We start from the raw sequence: 15,870 nt of genomic DNA, 5'->3' as shown, positions 1-15,870 counted from the left end.
AGCAAACCATCAACACCTTTGACCTTCTGAAGCAGCTCCTTCCTGGGCACGGGGGCATCATCTGAGTCCCACAGCTCAAACTGCACCCTGGGAAAACCATAACCACGACAGTGGTCCAAATCAAGTCAATATTTTCTTCATTATCCACAGAAGAGCATTCATAGGTCGTTAAATCTTCCATTTAATCTTCCACTAATATATACAATGTCTTTAGCTGTATCACAAACTGCAGTACCTGTACTGCAGGCCTTCATAGACATACTGAGAATTAAAGGAGCAGTGAAACATTTTTTCTGGTCTGCTGTGGGGAAATACCCTCTATCCTGTCTTATCTGACTAACCTCAGGGCAAACATTAGCAGTCCTGTTTACTCAAAGTAAATGATGAACTTTACAAAGCACACATTTCAAATTCAAAAAAAGTCTAAAAGTCAAATTAACAACATGATGCCATTAATTTGTCATACAAGGTGTCCTATATTAAAAAAAAAAAAATACTTTTAGCACATTATGACTCACTGTCCAGATTCACGCAGGATCTTCAGGCCCTCGGGTGGAATCTGTCGGGTGACATACACCCGTGACAGGGTCGACATCTCCCTCTGAACGTTGCTTGTCAGACTCCCAGTGATGTTCAAAGGAGCAACAGCAATCCGCTGGAGCTGACGCAGTGCCATACGACTGCACAACATTGCCACAAGAGAGTAAATCTGTGGGCAGGTGTCTGAGAGGTGGAAGTGGTACTTTGGAGTCTGTTGTGTGCATGTGCATGCTTTTGGCTCAGGATCAGGGGGAGGTTCCTGTGTGTGTCTCTGACCAATATGATTGGAGGAAGGGTGTCTCTGAAGTCTGAAAGTTGAGGGATTCTATGCCAGACAACCACACATAAAATCACTGACTCAAATTCTTTGTCTGGCTTCAGGATTAAGTCAAATTTGAGTTCCTTTCAGGCTTAATTGGAATTTGAAAGACAGACCTAACAAGAACACACACATTCTTAGACTTCGTAGACTTGTGTTTTCCTCACATCATAACCCAGAATGGAAGTCAATGGGATGTAAATGTTTCACTTGGCTGTTGACCTTTGTTTCTTTAAACAGAGCGGGATCCAAACCGTTTGGTATTGTCTGTTCTGTCTCTCTGGTTGATACTGGTTCAGTGAACTGTCTGTCCCAAATGGAGCTGAGTGTTATACAGTGCTATACTTTTTTGTCACAAGTCAGTCAAACAGTTGAGCACTGACGTACAAAACAGGTGTACAAAGATATACTTGGACATATCAAACAAAATAAATACAGAGTGTATAAAATAAATAAAAGTTCCCCAAAACAATAGAAGAATGCAAAGGGTCTATATCATATTTTATTTATTGTAGTATTTAGAATCCTGACATATTCTTGAAAACAGTAAATGATAATAAATAAATAATAAATTGTTTGCTTGCTGACCACTGACTTTTATGTATAAAGTGTTGTCCCAGTAAGTTCAAGACTGATAATCAAATAAATGTCCTTTTCTGTAATATAATGAAAAAGAATTGTGAAGTGATTCTCCTATGCCACTGCCTCATCAGTGCTAGAAGTTAAGGTCACCCCTGAAGCTTCATCATCTGGTAAAATTTTACTGGATCTGTTAGTCTAACATTATTAATCTTTACAAGGTAACAGTCAATGTTTTGGCTGAATCTGACCTCAATCCAGCCCTTGAATCATTTAAAAATATGAAAAAAGTAGAAACAATAATTTTCAATTGAGAGAGAGAGGCTAATGTGTCCATTCACTGGCTGTCCATTATTAAGCACAGAGATATTTATTTAATGAAAAAGTTTTAACTGAGGCTGTTTAAGCAGGGAGAATACAGCCAAGACATACTGAATGAAAAAAACATGTTAAATGCAGCATTGTGTTTATTTAAAAACAACAAACCACTTCTAATCTAGGATTACAAAAGTACATTGTTTGTCTGCACTTTCTGAAAATAATGTTGTTTCCACTTGTGAAAACTAATAAAGTGGAGAAAAAAAATAAAAGGTGTATTGTTTTACACATTTAAATGTTAATTTCAGGTCAGACATGAAATGTGAACATCCAGCCACCTTGGCAGGCACTTTTCAAGTCTAATCCTTCTAAACAAGTAATTGACTGGGCTGAAATGAGTAACAAATTATTATAGTTTTATAGATTGACATTTAGGATGGTAACACTTCCAAAATATGTAATCTTGAGAAAGAGAGTCAGTCTATTGGATGACCTTGGTCATGTGACTGTGGTAACCCGGAAACACTCCAAGTTTTTAACCAGTCACAGCCATTCATTCGCTGCAGCTCATCCGGCATACTGACAGGTAGCTACGCATGATTATTTGTCTAATTTTAACAACATTTACAGAGAATTGTTCATATTGATTGGTAGAGTGATAAAACCTGAAATAGCTGTCTGCTCTGGGGAGTTATTTGTAGCCTAACGTGTGTGTCATCACTTTTAACGAGTTTATAACAAGTGTCCTCGCCACCGGCACCAGGCAGCAGCAGTGGCACTCAGTGCTAGCTAAGCTAGCTGTAGCTGCTGCCGTTGAGCTTTCAGCAGGTTCATAAATGAAGCAGCGTTGTTATGGTAGCTGTAATCTTTGACCGTTAGGAGACTTGACTTCGTTGGTTCAAGATAATCACTTAACTTTACCTTGGCGAGCGATTGACAGTTGTCAGGTCATCAACATTGCTGACAACAAGAGTTAGCTGGCAGTAACAGTAAGTTAGCCTTTTAGCTAACTTACAGTAGGGCGTTGGTTTTTAGACCATTACCGCTAACAACCCAAACGTTTATTAAGGTAATGAAGTAATCACTGTGTGTACTTTTATATGTTTTAATAGGTATAGTCGTTATCTCTCAGACAGTTGAATCCCCCCCTCTTCCCCTCCCAGCATGGCTGCAGACTCGATGGAGATTGACGACTCTCTTTACAGGCAAGTCTAGCCATCTTTTTGGCTTTATATCACACTCTAGTGTAGTTTTCCTTTGCTAAGCATTTGAAATTAGCGGTGATAAGACAGGAAGTGACAGTACCGTGCATTACACTATACGTTATGCTCCTCACTTTTCCCTGTTGGAAGTCTAGCACTGTCCTTTACGCTTCCTCTTCCTGTCTTTCCCTCTGTCCAGCCGCCAGCGATATGTGCTGGGAGACACTGCTATGCACCAGATGGCCCAATCCTCAGTCTTCCTCAGTGGAATGGGAGGACTGGGAATTGAGATTGGTAGGCTCAATATCACATTATTGCAAAACGTGAGCACTGTGAGGTATTCAGTGCTGTAGTAATCACATGAACTGCATGGTCAATTGTTTGACACTTACCAAGTTAATTTCTGGTTTTACAGCAAAGAATATTGTCCTGGCTGGTGTAAAGGTATGTACTGTCACTAAATATCACGATTGTACAACACCATGACTTTATAAAATGTTTTAATGATTGTGTTTATGTGCAAAATAAATAAATAAATAAATATTTTTTTTGTCTAAAAAAAAAAGGCCATTTTCTTACTAAGCTGTTTACATGGCTAGTGAAAATGAGTACTCCACAAAGATTTGTCCACATGGAGTCGTGTGTAATGCAGTTATGGGAAAGTGTAATGGCTGGAACTGCTTGAGCCTTCTTTTGAAAAAGTTTTCCACTGGTGGCAGACTTGTTCAGCCTCTCTTTTTCATTCATGTAATTACCTCTTGAAAAGGTTGTGATATATTTGTGCCTGGTGATATTCAAGTCTTTCATAATGTCTAAAAGTAGGTGTGTTTCTTCTCCTGCCCAGAAATGTGGGCTTTTCTTTTGTGCATGCATCTATCCTATCCTTGCAAATTGTTGGCTTGTTTGTTTGTATAATATGCACAGAGCTGACTGTAAACGGGCAAGAGACTGTGTTCCAAACTGCAATAAAAGTCCCAGTTATTGTAAACATGTCCAAAGAATGTTCCTAAAATCTGAATTACATTGTCATATCCCACAGAAATTGCTATATTCAGAGTAAGGCCTGACACTCAGAATATCCAAATGGAATACAATGTTTACATAACCCATACATATCAAATTCAGAATATTGACAAATTCTGAATAACAGTGGAAAATTAGTGTGCATGTAAAAGCAGTAAATGTGGAGTTTCTTAAGAGTTGGTCTTCCTCTGGCCTTTTTAGTTATTGTGTCAGTGTGCATGTGTGTGTACAGGCAGTCACCCTTCATGACACAAAGCAGTGTGAGACCTGGGATCTGGGCTCCAACTTCTTTATCCGCAAAGAGGATGTGTTGAGCCAGAAGAGAAGGTAAAATGTCTCACTTAACTCTCACACTGAAATATCATACACTTACACTTATAGACTGTATTTTATTTAAATTTATTTGTTTCTTTTACGTATTCTTTAACCATCCTCTTTTACTTTTCCATCACAGGGTGGAGACAGTGTGTCCTCGGGTCGCAGAGTTAAACCCTTATGTCCATGTTGACATGTCTTCCTCTGCTCTGGACAACAGCACTGATCTCAGCTTTCTCAGAAAGTATCAGGTAACGTATTGCTTTTCAGAACCTGTGGTTTGTGACCAGCGTGTGGGTCATAGGAAATATTGAATTGTGTGCTCTCAATCTCTCAGTAAAATGGTTGTCATGCAGTCCCTCTGGTAATTACAAATGTGTGTTGTACTGGCCCATGGGCAGCCTGCTTTATACATTGCCATTCAAAAGTTTGGAACCAAGTGTTATATTGATGTTTTTCTTATTTTCCTTCAATTTTCCTTCAATAATGGCTTAGATAAAAACAGTATATAGTAATTCAGAAACGAAATGTATTATTTACATTCCTAGTAGTTTTGTCCCCAAAAGAATAATGATTAAATGATTAAAACATCCATTTAGTCGATGTCATGACAGTGTTGCATGATGGTGGAGAAAACTGTTGTAACCATTTCCCCCCTAAATACCCTGTAATTTTGAATTTGTTCTCCAGTCCAGAGGAGCACAACTGACCCTCAGTCATTAATGAACCACAACAATGCATTTGGGATTTTGAGAACCCATACTGAGTGGTTAGATTGAATATGTTTTAACTGTGATTTGTCAGTCCAAAGTGTGCTAATATTCTATGATCCAATTCCAATAGTGCTATCTAGAGGTGACATATTTCTATTTTGAACTTTTAAGAACAGCTTTGCTAAAGCAAATTTATAAAGATCATTTTGAACAATAATATATATTTACCGCAACCAGCCAGAAGATTGTCTCATTGTCGTGTGGTTTTAGATAAAAAATCTGCATTGTTTTCTCCTCTGCAGACCTCTGCAGACTGCAGCAGGTAATATTTATTGTCTCCTCTGCTGTCTCCTTCAGTGTGTGATTTTGACTGAAGCCAGATTGAGCCTACAGAAGAGAGTGAATGAGTTCTGCCACTCACAACAACCCCCCATCAGAGTAAGTCTGCAGTGTCTACAGTGGTTATACATTAGAGAACATTAACTAAACCACATGTTGCTCATGGGGAATTCACAAACAGTCAACTATTAGCCAAACCTTTTCCTGCATAATAACCAAACTCTTTTTTTTCTTATGCCCTTGCCAGTTCATTGGCTGTGATTCATATGGCATCTGTGTGCGAGTGTTTTGTGATTTTGGAGACGAGTTTGAGGTGTCAGATCCCACAGGAGAGGAACCGAAGGAGATTTTCATCCAGACTATCACTCAGGTAGCCTGAACACTTTAGACATTCTTAACAGTTTTCTAGATCCTATATTTGTGCCTAAAATGTTCATCTGATTATCTTTTAATTTTTTTCAGCTGAAGAGAATTTTATTTCATCTTATCACTTCAGACATTTAATTTTTAATTGTTAAAACCACTACCGGGAGCTTTTAACTGGTTTTAACTCAATTTAATGCTGATGCTTCGACATGAGCTACTTAAGCAAACAAGACCATCAGCAAGAAGATCAGCTATTTCTATGTAGTTATTCCCAGTGCCTGCCACCGGGTCAGGTTTTCCTGAGGACCAAATTGAAACAGAGGCCTCTAAAATCAACAAAATATGAAAATTCCTTCTAGTAGCTTTAAATATAACACTGAGCTACATTTCTGTGTGTTGGAAAAATAAGTTGGAAATGCCTGATTTTTTGCATCTAAAACTGCCATAATTCATCTTGTGAAATAGAAATTCAAGTCTACAAAGTTTCTCTACTCCAAAAAATACCCGTTTTACTTCTTTTCATCCTTCAGGACAGTCCTGGGGTGGTAACTTGCATGGACAACCAACCGCATGGCCTACAGACAGGCCAGAGTGTTGTCTTCAGAGAGGTCAATGGCATGGTGGAGCTCAATGGCAATGTGCGACAGGTTTCAGGTACAGTTTTTATATTGAGCATAGTAAGTTCAGTATATTTGGTGTTTTTACTGAGTTTAGTTAAAGTTTATTTTTGTAATTGTGCACCACCAACGTCATTAATTACAGATTTAGACGACAACAAACTCTGTTCATAACATACTGGATCTAGTATTATTTTTTAAAATAATATTTTGAACCAGATTTGGTGATATGTTTAATACTGCATTTATCTAGCCTTGGCCGTTTATGTCTGTTTTTGTATGTGTGTGTGTGGTGTTAGTCCTGTCCCCTCACAGTTTTGAAATAGGAGACACATCCCAACTACAACCATATGTACATGGAGGTTTCTTTGTTCTTGTGAAAACCCCCAAGACATACAGATTCGTAAGTTTACCCAGCTGTCATTTTACCAGAAATACCATATCTGGACAAAGAAAAGAAAAAAATATATACATCTCTAAATAAATACATTCTTTGTCTGTGTGTGTGACTTATGTTTCTCAGGAGACAATGGAGAGACAGTTGTGTGATCCTCAGGTCCTGACTCCAGACTTCAGTAAACCAGAGGTGAGAGTTTAAAGTGGTTCCTGAAGACTGTATCACAAATCAAAACAAATGGGCTAGTTAGCTAGCTAACTTTGGGATTAACCCATCAAAAAGCAGTAACTATACAGGACAATCTACCCGAAAGCAGGGTGATTTTTTTTTCAATTGAATTAATATTAATAACCAGTCAGTTTGCAGGAATAATGGAGCCATCAGGCCTTCAGGATTTCCTCATGTCCAGAAACATGTTTGCAATTGAAGGATCACATAACATATGTATAGATCAGTAGAATCACTTGGCTCCGTAGCATACTTATTCTTTTTTTTTTCTGAGTTAACAGAGCTTCATGATAACCAGCTTCCTGAAAGTTCTCCAGGATTTCTAAGATTAGATTCAGTCAAGCCGGGTAAATCAAACGATAGTCGTATTATGTCAACCTTGCTGTGGGATAGAGACTCCAGTTATTGTAACTTTTTGTTTAGAGTTAACCAAGCAGTTTCCTCACAATCCTTTATTCAATCGACCCTTCAGGCCCCACTACAGATCCATGCAGCAATGTTGGCTCTGGACACCTTCCAGGAGCAGCACAGTAGACTTCCCAACATCGGGTAAACAAAATATTTCTCCACTCATCACTGTCTAAACCATTAATCTGCTGCTCTTCTTTCTGTACTGGTTTTCAGTGTGTGAAGTTGTTGACGTGTTACTTTCACTTTGATGTCATCAGGTGTTTACAGGATGCTGAGGTTTTACTGAAGCTAACCGAAGACGTGAATGCATCTCTCAGGAACAAAGTGAGTGTTTTTCTCTTTTTTTGTCCCTCATCTTTTCATTCTCTTGAACCTGCAAAAATGCACGTACATCCTCTTTGACAGATGATTGCATGCACACAGATGCCTTAACATCTTTTTTTGTCTTCTCTCCCTCCTCTCTCCCTCTTTCCTTCCAGGCTTCTGTGAATACTGAGCTGGTGCGCTGTCTGTCAAGAACAGCGAGGGGAACTCTTCCTCCGTTAGCAGCAGCTGCAGGAGGTCTCGCCAGCCAGGAAGTTCTAAAGGCCATCACAGGGAAGTTTGCACCACTGCAGCAATGGGTAAGATACTGAGTTTAAATTAGTTAACAACCTCCTTTTCAGAAGTGAAATGGTTCTAAGAGTTCAAGGCTGCAACTAATGATTGTTTTCATTACAATTAATCTGTCAGTCATTTAGTCCCTAAAATGTCAGAAAATGGTCACAAATCAAATCTATCTCCCATTTTGTTCCCCCTATGTTTAGTTTTATCTTGATGCCATTGAGGTAGTCAGGCCACTTCAGTCTGTGCCTGCTGAGGAGTTTTTGCCAAGGGGCGATCGGTATGATGGACTACGAGCTTGCATTGGTGAATCAATGTGTCAACAACTGCACAAGCTCAGGGTCTTCATGGTAAGGATTTTGTTATACATAAGAAGTGTCTTTTCTATTTATTTAATTTAAGGTTTATCTCCAAATGAACCCTACAATGTCTTCTCTTCCAGGTGGGCTGTGGTGCCATAGGCTGTGAAATGCTGAAAAACTTTGCCCTGCTTGGAGTAGGGTTGGCCAACAGCTCAGGAGAGGTGGGTAGTCTTTCCTCTGTTGACTATTTATTTGTGTCATTGCTTGGCGATATGTATTAAGTGAAACTTTGTACTCTGCATCTGTCAACTCTCAGGTGTGCATCACAGATCCAGACCTTATAGAAAAGTCCAATCTCAATCGGCAGTTTCTCTTCAGGCCACATCATATACAGGTGAACAAATGTCTACTTCCTTTTTCTCCACCCTTCTCATCACTGGTTTCTCTTCTTTTTCCTTAACCTTGGCTTATCTAGGCAAACAAAACCTTTAATGTAGGTCTTCTTAACCCACAAATTGGGAAGCTATTTAATGCATTATTTACTCACTTCTACTAGTTGCTGAAATTGTCTCTTGCTGTGCAGGTCATTATGTTAAAAAAAAATACAGATATATGGGATCAGCCTGGCAGACAGACTAAAACATGTTAATTAGAATCAGAGTTAGAGAAAGTTGATCGGAATCAACGACACAAACATTCACACACTTTTTTTCCGATGTCCAGAAACCGAAGAGTACCACAGCAGCAGAAGCCACTTGTGATATCAACCCAGACCTGCAGGTGGATGCTCACCTCAGCAAGGTGTGTCCAGCTACTGAGAGCATCTACAGTGACTCCTTCTACTCCCGGCTGAACCTGGTGGTCACCGCACTGGACAACGTGGAGGCTCGGCGATATGTTGACAGGTAGGTGCAACTATTAGTGATACAGTCAATACTTTCTAACTCATTTAGTTGATTTTTTTTCCCCCCTGAGCATTGCTCTAGTTGGGAAGGAATCTCATGGAACATTTACTCATTAGGCCGAAATCTGATCTTGTGTTTCTGCATTTATTTATATTTCAGCCGCTGTGTATCCAATCAGAGACCTCTCCTGGACTCTGGCACCATGGGAACTAAAGGACATACAGAAATCATTGTGCCAAATTTGACAGAGTCCTACAATAGCCATGTGAGTATGTGTGAGATTTTGTGTGTGAGACCATGTTTGTAATTTTTGCTCAAGTTTATACTGCGCATTATCACAGGTCCGTTCCAGACCTGCCTCATAGACACAGACATTAGTCTTCACAGGGCTCCTAAATATGTCCTGTCCTTTGCTTATCAGAGGGACCCCCCAGAAGAGGAGATCCCATTCTGCACTCTCAAGTCTTTCCCGTCTGTCATAGAGCACACTATTCAATGGGCCAGAGACAAGGTCAGTCTGTTTAAAACCCAGCAAGTGATCATTGCTATCATTTTTTGACAATATGTGTAATTGTACTGTCTAAATCTTATACTTTTTTTCCCTGTTTGTCTAGTTTGAGAATGCGTTTTTCCACAAGCCCTCCATGTACAACTCATTCTGGCAGACCCACTCCTCTGCTGAAGTGGTGCTACAGGTAAGACATGAGTGTTGTTGTGCTCCTCAGATGCTCCCATTCCTCAGTTAGGGGGGGGGGGCAGGTATGAGTGTGGTGCCATGTATGTAACAGTATTATTTACCTGCTGTGACCCCCAAAGAGTGAAGTTGGGTGTACTGTGCTGTCAGGCTGTTTTGGTGAAGATTAAGTACACAAAGAGAAGTTGTAGCAGCTTAGTATGAAGAAAAGAGGGTTACAGACTGGTGGCAGTGGTGATTTTTCTTCGTCTTCTGATTAATTTGCCAACATTCAACTAGTTCACACCCGCCAGGACTTACTGAACAGCAGCTGGCTGCAGTCTACAGGTGCACTCTGTGCATCTATTTCAGATTTACATGGACTTATATGGAATTTTACGGACAGTTTCCAAAGTTGCTGCGTTCATTAGTGGATGATGTTGAGGATAACAAGTCCCTCGCTGGTAATGATGACGCAGCCAAAAAAAAAAGAGGGTAAGCATCAGCAAACGCCTTGAACTCTGCGTCGTGGCAGTTCTTTCGATGTTTACTTGTGTCGAGCAGCTATTTTTCGTGACGTGGTATCGGGCGGTGGGTATCAGAGTATTTTATGAGTACGAGCACGTGAGGACAGTATCGGACCAATATCCGATGCTGATATCGGTATCGGTGCACCGGTGTCCCAGTGAAGACTGATGATGCTATCCAAGTCTCAGACTTGTTGCTGCACCAGTACATTCCCTAAAACCACTATAAAGAACTAAATCTTGATTACCTGACGTGTTATCAGGGTTAATGCTAATAAGAACGTTTTTTTTTAACTAATCTAGGTCAATACTATATTATAATTTAAATGTAGGCAAAAACAGACATACAGACAACAACTCTCCAAGTCATGTACCAAAATTTTTGCCAACTTCCCAAGTTCTGACTCGAGGGGGCGTCCTTATGAAGTTTACCAGATGGGAGATTTTCAAATAATTCTGACATCTCATGTATGCAGGACAATTAGGGCTGTCAGGATTCTTCAAATCCATGATTCAGTGTGACTTTCAAATCTAAGTCTTGATTTGATTTAAAACAATTTTAGCACAGCTATGCCATTCTTAGACTATTGAGTTCTCACCTGCAAAAAGCCATCAATCCCCCCCTTAAGTAAGGTGGCCTTGTGGGTAGTAACCACATATATTATGCAGACTAAAGAAGTCGTTGCAGGAAGTGAATCTTTCCTGATGTATGACCTACATAAGCAAGCAAGACTGTCAGTGAGAAGATTGGTTATTTCTGTATAGCAAATCTTGATGACTGTCACTGAGTCAGTGTTCAAAAAGTATACTGGGACAGTTGCTGATCCTACTTTTCATTTTAATGATTGAAATTTAATGCTCATATTGATTTATTTTTAATTTAGAATTGAAACTATCAGACCCCCATGAGTATTATAAGTAGGCTTTGTGTTGATCTATACTTGTGATGTAATACTTAGAATTTTTTGTATTTGTGTGTTTGTATAGAGGATGCAGGCAGGGGAAAGTCTGGACGGGTCATTCCAGGTCATTAAGCTGCTGAGCAGACGGCCTAGCCACTGGGAACACTGTATCGCTATCGCCCGCCTGAAATTCGAAAAGTACTTCAAGAGAAAGGTAACTAGTCTTGTCCTGAAAATACATATTCATTTAACAGATTGTATGTATACATATGTCTGTGGGTGCAAGCTCCACAATGTAGTATAGAGTGTTTACATGTTTGTCATGTTTACATGTGTAGGCCCTACAACTCTTGCACTCTTTCCCCCTGGACACAAGGTTAAAAGATGGAAGTAAGTTTTTTTCAAACATGTCTACCTGTTAAGTTATCAAATTATTTTACAGCAATTGAATATACATAAGTGCAGTATTAAGTGTAATTAAAAGGAAAGTAAATAGTCAATTCTTCTACCCTTCCTTAGGTTTATTTTGGCAATCCCCCAAGAGACCTCCAGCGCCTTGTGATTTTGACGTGAAAGATTCTTTGTGAGTATGCTCTTATTTTACAGGTTAAGCCTTTCTTCTATTGTATGTTTCACATCTAAGCTTGCCAAACTGTCCTCTTTCCCATCAGGCACTTCACTTTTGTTGTCAGCACTGCCCGGCTCTTTGCAGGGATTTATAACATCCCTTACTCAGAAAAGGTAGGTCAAGTACACCCACACATACACTCTGCCAAACACACATGCTTACTCACTGACTGACTGAATGTTTCCTTGTTTCTCAGGATCTCTCCGAAGAGGTGGTGACCAGGATCCTCTCAGATGTCAAGATTCCTGAGTACAGGCCCTCAGAGAAAGTGAGTTTCTCTATTGATGTGGTCTTTGATTTCTATCTGAGTGAAAAAAAAAGTCCTAATCTTTTGGATTGTTGTGGATCTGCCTCTTGCAGTGTATAGAGACGGATGAGACGGCAAAGAAGCCCGATCAGATAAAGATGCCTTTGAGCAGCGAAGAGGAGAGGGAGGCCATCACACAGCTTGAGGAGGCCATTGCTACTGACAGTGTCACAACAGGTTCACAATTCTAGAAAAACTCAACACCCAGATTTTTAAATGGACACTCAAGACACTCTACACTAAATTTTAAATCTGAAGCCTGGAGTGGCGTTGAGTCACATTCATTACAACAGTGTAATTAGTTGGGAGACATGCACTCATCCTTACAGCTAGTGTAAATCTATTTTTTACTAATTAGTGATATTGTCTGTTTTCACATGCAGAGAGGTTACAGTTGAGTCCGCTGCAGTTTGAAAAGGATGATGACAGCAACGGCCACATGGACTTTGTCGCATCAGCATCCGCTCTCAGAGCCAGGATGTATTCCATCGAGCCAGCAGACAGACTCAAGACAAAACGCATCGCTGGCAAGATCATCCCTGCTATTGCCACGGCGACAGCTGCTGTAGCTGGATTGGTTAGTTTGAAATTTCCCATATATTGATTGTTTAACATGGTGTTGTTGTTGTTTTAGATATTGAGCAATATCAATTTCAGCTTCAATTTAAAAACAGTATTTTTCATTAATTTTCATTTTAATATACTCAGGTGGCCCTGGAGTTGATCAAGGTAGTGGGAGATTACGAGTTTGAGTCTTTCAAAAACTGCTTCTTTAACTTGGCCATCCCTGTAGTGGTTCTCACTGAGCCTGCTGCTGTTAAAAGGACACACATCAGGTAGGGGCATAAGTACAATTTATCAATAATTAATAATATCAATAATTTTTTTTTCCTGTAATGATAGCATTGCTGTTTTGACTCAAGTCTATTACACTTATGACCACACCTTAAAATTATTGCAATAGCATGAAAATTTCAGCCACAAGATGGCACCAAATGTAGGCTCTTCAACCGTCATTATTATTATTAACATGTCATGTGGTGACCGCTCTGATGTTTTTCACAGGGACAATATCTTCTTCTCCATCTGGGACTGCTGGACGATCTTTGGCCACGAGGACTTTACTCTCTCTGACTTCATGAATGCAGTGAGGGTGAGAACCATTTACTTAGTTAATTTAGCAATTCAGGTGCAGTTACTATCTTCCCGAAGTTTTTTGGCTGCTTATTTGTGGTTTATCTTCATCACATTTAATGATTTGTTGTTTTATTTCAGGAAAAGTATGGGATAGAGCCCACTATGGTCGTCCATGGTGTGAAGATGCTCTATGTGCCTGTGATGCCTGGACACTCGAAAAGACTCAAACTGACGTAAGTGATTCACGACGTGATTCATTTTTTTTTTGTTTTTAAATGAGACTATTCTTTTTTATCCTTTTACTTACCCTTTTTCCAAAATATGGGTCAGAGTGACAACACAGAACTTCTGAAAGTCGTAGGAAATTTAATACAAAACCAAATATGAGTACAAATAACTTGGTAATAAGTGTGAAAATAGTCTATTTTACAGAAATACTGTGTTGCTGCTATATGCCTCTTTCTCTTACAAATGGTGCATCTAGTATTTTTTTTTAATGTAGCACCAGACCATGTTACATTTCCTTTGTGCCACACTCTCACACTCAGTCCTTATGTTTTATTGGTTTCCAGTCACTCGACAGGCCAACTAGATCAAAAAACCTGAGGGCTGGTTATTGGCACAATCATACAAAAGTTCTAAAAATGTTTGGAAGTGATACAGCCAGCCATGTTTTGTATTTGTATAATATCATTATGATAGTTTTTTTTTATGGATTTGATGCCTTGTGAGAATTGATGCACTGATACTAAATCTATCTACCCATCCCTTTACACCACACTGTGGACTTGTCTGTTTTGTTGGAGCTCCTGGACAAAGGCTAATAAGAAAATACTGTATTTGCTGAAGCAGATCAAATCTGTATTTGTTCATGTGCTCTCTTGAACCAATATGAGATTATTCTCCTTAATAACTCTGAACACTGAAATGACCGATCCTCTGTCTAAACTGAACAGATGAACTTAACGTTGCCTCTGACTTTCTGCAGGATGCAGAAGCTGATCAAGCCATCAGTAGACCGCCGCTACATCGACCTCACCGTGTCATTCGCTCCGGAGGCAGACGGAGATGAGGACCTACCCGGTCCTCCGGTCAGGTACTTCTTCAGCCGCAATGGAGAGACACCCTGACACCTTCCTAGATGTCATCCTCAAACCTCTTGTGTCCTTACTCCCCTTCTTTGATGTAAATTGTTGGACCCCAATAACCTGAGCCAGGGCCAAGAGCTTTCCCTCAGAAAACCTGACAACGGCAAAGCTCCTGGCCCCAGCTCACACTCCCCCTGTACTTCATGGAGCGAGAAAAGGCCAGTCCTGGTCCCAGTTTCTCTTGCCCCAGATCTAGCCAGTGGAAGACGAGGCTGCTCGAGTAGCACTTAACTGTACCTGTGTACATATATTTCTTTCTTCTGTTTTCTACTCTGGTGAAATGCACAGCTCTGCCTGTGTTGATGCCTTAATTGATTAATAACCTTTTCTGTTTGTGGCAGTGAGTCTGACTAAAAACTATGTTTACAGAAATCTGCAAACTCCCAACACACAGCCCCATTAGTCTCAGTTCTGTTGCAAGTCTGTTCGGCCCTAAAGGGGGTGGAGGTAGGACTGTTGGAGTGGTGAAGTCAATTTGTAGTTGATAGGCACCACATCTTCTTCTTCCTCAGAGCCCTCTCATTGGCTTTGAAATGGTTGCCAACCACAGAATTTGCCAGTTGTCAGTCATCTCCCCTTGTAGACACAGGTCAAGCTAGTATTTGTTGTATGATTTTTGAGGTGCAAAAGATCAATGGATAACAGCAAAACCACCAAAGATACTAATCATCATTGTGTCTGCAGATGATTGTTCTCTTTTATGATCACTTTGTCTGCCTCACAAAAACACATTTATATCATGGGGGATGAATAGTACCCAAACATTAAAGGGATAGTTTGGATGTGGGGTTGTTTGAGGTACCTAATTGATAGTCCGTGTATTATCTATCATAGGTGGTGATTGGCACACCCCCAGTTTGGAGTTAAGTGTACGCTATATTTAGAATATTTCACTGCTTTACTTTGCCTTTGCCTTTTCTGACAGGTAACTTTCAGGTAACTGTGAAATCAGTAATTTCACCTTGCAGGACAAAGGAGCTGATGGTCTACCACTGCCTCAATCTGTTAATTTGTTTGTGTTATTGTGCACCTTTAAAATGACAGTTTGGATTCACCAAAGTCACACTACAACTCAAAAACAAACTAACAGATCCAAGCAACAGTAGACCAGCAACTCCAGTGTTCTGCATGGTAAATGACTGATTTCATCCATGGAAATTGGTTTGTTTGAGAGAGTGATATTTGGTTTATACAATGGTGGTTTCCAGTCAGAAAAGGCAGCAAGGTAAAGTGGTGAAAATACTAATACTTAATTTAGGTTGACCTTAATTTGGGTAACCAAAATGACTTGTTGCTCTTGCTGACCCTGTCCACAGCAGTACATAGCTTAGCTTCTGTGCTAGAGCCCCTCTCTGCTTCTCTAAACTGCCA

At 39.9% G+C, this 15,870-nt stretch overlaps 2 protein-coding genes across 3 annotated transcripts in view; one reads left to right on the top strand and one right to left on the bottom strand.

The window, feature by feature from the left end:
• The window catches only part of grhprb (glyoxylate reductase/hydroxypyruvate reductase b), a 5,052-nt gene extending 4,295 nt beyond the window's left edge, over window positions 1-757 (bottom strand). The window contains exons 1-2 of the mRNA XM_084715418.1: window positions 519-757; window positions 1-87 (exon numbers count right to left, since the gene is read on the bottom strand). The exon at window positions 1-87 is cut by the window's left edge and continues 47 nt beyond it. Of these exons, the coding sequence (XP_084571544.1) occupies window positions 1-87; window positions 519-691 (260 nt within the window). The 5' untranslated portion in view covers window positions 692-757. The remainder of the gene's footprint in view (window positions 88-518) is intronic.
• Window positions 758-2,280: 1,523 nt separating this feature from the next.
• On the top strand, window positions 2,281-14,952 carry uba6 (ubiquitin like modifier activating enzyme 6). 2 transcript variants are annotated; one of them, XM_084715415.1, is made up of 32 exons: window positions 2,281-2,342; window positions 2,869-2,961; window positions 3,158-3,252; window positions 3,374-3,402; window positions 4,214-4,308; window positions 4,436-4,547; window positions 5,367-5,447; window positions 5,596-5,718; window positions 6,245-6,368; window positions 6,631-6,734; window positions 6,855-6,917; window positions 7,429-7,505; window positions 7,625-7,691; window positions 7,847-7,990; window positions 8,174-8,320; window positions 8,413-8,493; window positions 8,589-8,666; window positions 8,996-9,177; window positions 9,337-9,442; window positions 9,599-9,688; window positions 9,792-9,872; window positions 11,365-11,493; window positions 11,618-11,669; window positions 11,799-11,862; window positions 11,951-12,020; window positions 12,104-12,175; window positions 12,268-12,391; window positions 12,598-12,791; window positions 12,923-13,050; window positions 13,280-13,367; window positions 13,490-13,584; window positions 14,340-14,952. In XM_084715415.1, the coding sequence occupies exons 2-32, from the start codon at window positions 2,921-2,923 to the stop codon at window positions 14,479-14,481; spliced, it is 3,078 nt and encodes a 1,025-aa protein (XP_084571541.1). In that variant the 5' UTR covers window positions 2,281-2,342; window positions 2,869-2,920; the 3' UTR covers window positions 14,482-14,952. The 2 variants fall into 2 exon arrangements, with proteins under 2 accessions (XP_084571541.1, XP_084571542.1); XM_084715416.1 differs by having other exon boundaries at window positions 2,307-2,342; window positions 2,920-2,961.
• The last annotated feature ends 918 nt before the right edge of the window (window positions 14,953-15,870 follow it).

This window comes from Lutjanus erythropterus, chromosome 3, assembly GCF_056507025.1.
Source record: "Lutjanus erythropterus isolate fLutEry1 chromosome 3, fLutEry1.hap2, whole genome shotgun sequence".
Classification (NCBI taxonomy): Eukaryota; Metazoa; Chordata; class Actinopteri; order Lutjaniformes; family Lutjanidae; genus Lutjanus; species Lutjanus erythropterus.
Note: the sequence above shows the minus strand (reverse complement) of the source record. Positions and strands in the feature narration are given on the sequence as shown.

What these genes read in the sequence shown, in the direction of transcription:
- uba6 (XM_084715415.1), top strand. Translation starts at nt 2,921, where the DNA reads ATGGCTGCAGACTCGATGGAGATTGACGACTCTCTTTACAG. An exon ending in TTGCACCACTGCAGCAATGG is followed by an intron (nt 7,991 to 8,173) that starts GTAAGATACTGA and finishes CCCTATGTTTAG; the next exon opens with TTTTATCTTGATGCCATTGA. An exon ending in CAGCTGCTGTAGCTGGATTG is followed by an intron (nt 12,792 to 12,922) that starts GTTAGTTTGAAA and finishes TAATATACTCAG; the next exon opens with GTGGCCCTGGAGTTGATCAA.